Consider the following 3,215-nt stretch of genomic DNA (forward strand, 5'->3'; position numbering starts at 1 on the left):
CGGGTACGGCGGGCCGGCCTACCCAGACAGGCGCCTGCCAGGTGGACAGCTCCGTTACGCACCCGGGTACGGCGCGCAGTCTACCCTGCCAGCCGCCTGCAAAGTGGACATCTCCGTTACGCACCCGCGTATAGCGGGCCGGCCTACCTTGACAAGCGCCTGGGAGGTGGACAGGCCCGTTACGCACCCGGGTACGGCGGTACAGCCTACCCAGCCTGGCGCCTGAGAGCTGCACAGCCCCGTTACGCACCCGGGTACGGCGGGCCGGCCTACCCAGACAGGCACCTCTCGTGCAGTCTCTCGGAGGAGGCGGTGCAGCTGCTTCCTTCCTGCTGACGCAGGCAAGCAGGAGGAGCCACGGGGTCGATCGGCCGGCTGGTCGGCCGGCCAGGGTCGGCTCAGCAGCAGGCGACGCACTGACGCACAACACAATAGCAAGCCGAGGACAATCAACAGCGTCATTAGACAAGGCGCCTGTCCCCAGAGGGTGGTCGGAACAAGGAAGGAGGAATCGATCAGAGATCAGAAGGGCAAACCGAGGGACATACAGCTGGGAGGTCGATAACACCCACCCCGATCACAGCTCCATGCACGTGGTTCAAAGGCCACCAAACACGATCCAAAACAGAATCCAAAAGCCGCTTTACTCGTTCCACCTCTCGAGCACTTGTTGACAGCCGTGAGGATGCCTCCACATCACGGTCGGCGGGGGGCTGAGGCCACTCACCTCCGTGGAGCCGCGTGGTCTCCAACATCTGTAAGTCGTGTCGCTCCCCGAGTCGACCGGATCGCTCCAGGACCAAGGACCGCTACGCTATCAGTGTGGACCTAACTGTTTCACGCGGACCACGGCATACCGAGCACGACCAAAACATCGAGTTACTTTCTGAAATAACAGCGCTCGCGATATCCAGGAGAGGGATTCCTACGCGATGACACGAGAGCAAGTCAAGGGTGTCGACCTCGCCGGGGGGAAACGCGGCTCGCGCCTGACCGTCCCACCCCTCCTTAGCGTTTTAGACCGGTCAATAGCGCGCGCCTAATATCGCCCATTATTCGATGCCACGACAGCAACAGGATGAGCAGGATTCTCTCCCTTTTCCCTTCTTCCGCCGAGCGCCGAAAAGCATTTGGCCACAACGAGCCGAGAAGAAGCGCACCACTTTGAGCTGCTCACTTTCCCCACACACGCGTCCGCAGCACATCCCATTCGCGTTGTCTGATACGCCAGCTGCAGCTGCAGGTGGTGCGTGGGCCTCCTGGGCCGGCCGGGCCACGGTGTGATTGACCACGCGGGCCGTCCGCCTTGTTCGGGGGGGAGGGAGGGGGGGGGGGGAGATGGCCACTTTCGCCGGCGCGCCTGGCTGACCTTCGCGCTGTTGTGGGCAGCAGCAGGAGCCACTGCAGCAGCAGCGGCAGCGGCGGCGGCGGACTGTCCACCACGGCGGGCGTGTGGCTCGGCTCAGCGAGTGGCGCCGGTGCCAGGCGAGGGCGTCGCGCGAGGCGACGCAGCCAAACCGACAGTTTTGTACGCGGGCTCGTGACCCAGTGAAATGTCCGCGTGGAGCCTTGGGGCGGGGGGGAGGGGGACTTTACTCGAGAAAACAACTGCAGAGGCAATGGGGGAAGCGCAACACAGACAGTCCAGTCCGGTGGAGGCTGCCGTGGTGGTGGTGGTCATGCGGCACGAGTAGGGGCGTCCAGGATCACGATTCAATCTCAACGTCATTGCTGCGCGCTTCAGAAGCGAGGTGCTCTAGTTCTAAGAGGGAGAGGCATAGAAAAACTGCGTTATCGGAGAAAATAAATCGGCATAGTCTATGAAATGTGCCATCAGATGCGAAAGACCATGCGTTATAGAAAAAAGAATGAGTGAAGAAATCAAAGAAATACCAAGCCCCCTCTCGTTTTGCGTCGTTGTCAATCCTCCCGTTGTCAATAAAACGTAATGATGCAAATGAGATGCTGGTTGCGTTCCGTCCTGCAGCACACGTCAGAGACACTCGCAACCTCAAACGGAGCCGAATGCATACAGCCGCGAGGCCCTAGCCTTTAGACGCTTTGCACAAGGCGGTCGGCGGAACAGGAAGGCAGCGGCGACAAGCTGTAAACCATGCAACACAAGTGGTCGAGCGCGATGTGTCGAAACGAAACGCATGCAGGTGCATCAGCTGATTACAAATCAAATATCATCTGCATCACAACGATGACACGCAATCTACGATAGCATTGTAACGTAAAAGGACATAGTGCCACTTTTTTGAAACAAAATAAATTCCATTTAAGATTTCGTACTTTTTCGAAAATCGAGCATTCAGGACACGACTGCGTGAGTAAATTTACATGTGCCTTATTCGTATAGATTCACTATCGCTCTAGTAAATGTACATTTTAATTTGTTAGTCAAAGTTATAAAAGATATAGTAAATTTACGCATATATTTGTCAGTACATTCTGAGAGTTGCCGAAACTGTCGAAAGTTTGGCACGTCTGCTGGCATGGTTTCTTTTTCAATGAGACAAAGAAACCAATAGCAATATGAAATTAAAAACGAAATAAAATAAAGTGGCAGCATTTGTAAGATAATCTAAGCTACCATATTATGCACGGGCATCCGCAAAACGATGCCAAACGAAAACAAAAACAAAACGAGCCGTGCGGCTTGTCCAAAGCTCTATCCTCACCTCCTTTCTCATGACTAAGCTGGTCGTTGGCCCGGTATCGACATCCACTTAACTACAAAAGCAGTTATAGAACGCCTCCTCCACACAGAAGTCTGTCAAAAAGAAATGGTATATAAGAAAAAAAGTCAAGGCCGGTATGCTGTTCAAAGGAGAAAAAACACATTGCATTATTAAGAAAGAAACAAATTGTAATTTGAGACATCAATGAAGCGCGTATCACTGATGAAGTGTACGCGCAGCGGACAATGTACGCCCGAGTTCCATGCGGACCGGACAAAAGGCGTATGGTTACAATCCGAGCGGTCTAATGGCACGCCCTAGGGTCAAGTGCAGCGCATGTGTCGCAGGGTGTCCAATCGGACAAGGGCGGGCTTTGTCCAGCCACATTGGGACACTCCTCGGCGGCCAGGCGAGGCGCAGCGTCCTTACGCAAACCTGCGCCGCAAAGCACCTACCTCACTACCTCACACAACCCGCGAAGCAGCGGCGACCCACTGCCTGGGGCTGCTGGGCGCCGGGGGAGAGAGAGAG

At 55.5% G+C, this 3,215-nt stretch overlaps 1 protein-coding gene across 2 annotated transcripts in view; it reads right to left on the reverse strand.

Annotated features, from left to right (window-relative positions):
- The window catches only part of LOC113207966 (patched domain-containing protein 3), a 52,205-nt gene that overhangs the window by 30,515 nt on the left and 18,475 nt on the right, over positions 1-3,215 (reverse strand). Inside the window, exon 2 of one of the 2 annotated variants that reach the window (XM_052270290.1) lies at positions 2,685-2,776. The exons of the other annotated variant lie outside the window; for it this stretch is intronic. Coding sequence (XP_052126250.1) covers positions 2,685-2,696 — 12 coding nt within the window. The 5' untranslated portion in view covers positions 2,697-2,776. The remainder of the gene's footprint in view (positions 1-2,684; positions 2,777-3,215) is intronic. 2 annotated transcript variants of the gene reach the window in all.

This window comes from Frankliniella occidentalis, unplaced genomic scaffold (assembly GCF_000697945.3).
Source record: "Frankliniella occidentalis isolate FOCC.00 unplaced genomic scaffold, Focc_3.1 Scaffold116, whole genome shotgun sequence".
Taxonomy (NCBI): Eukaryota; Metazoa; Arthropoda; class Insecta; order Thysanoptera; family Thripidae; genus Frankliniella; species Frankliniella occidentalis.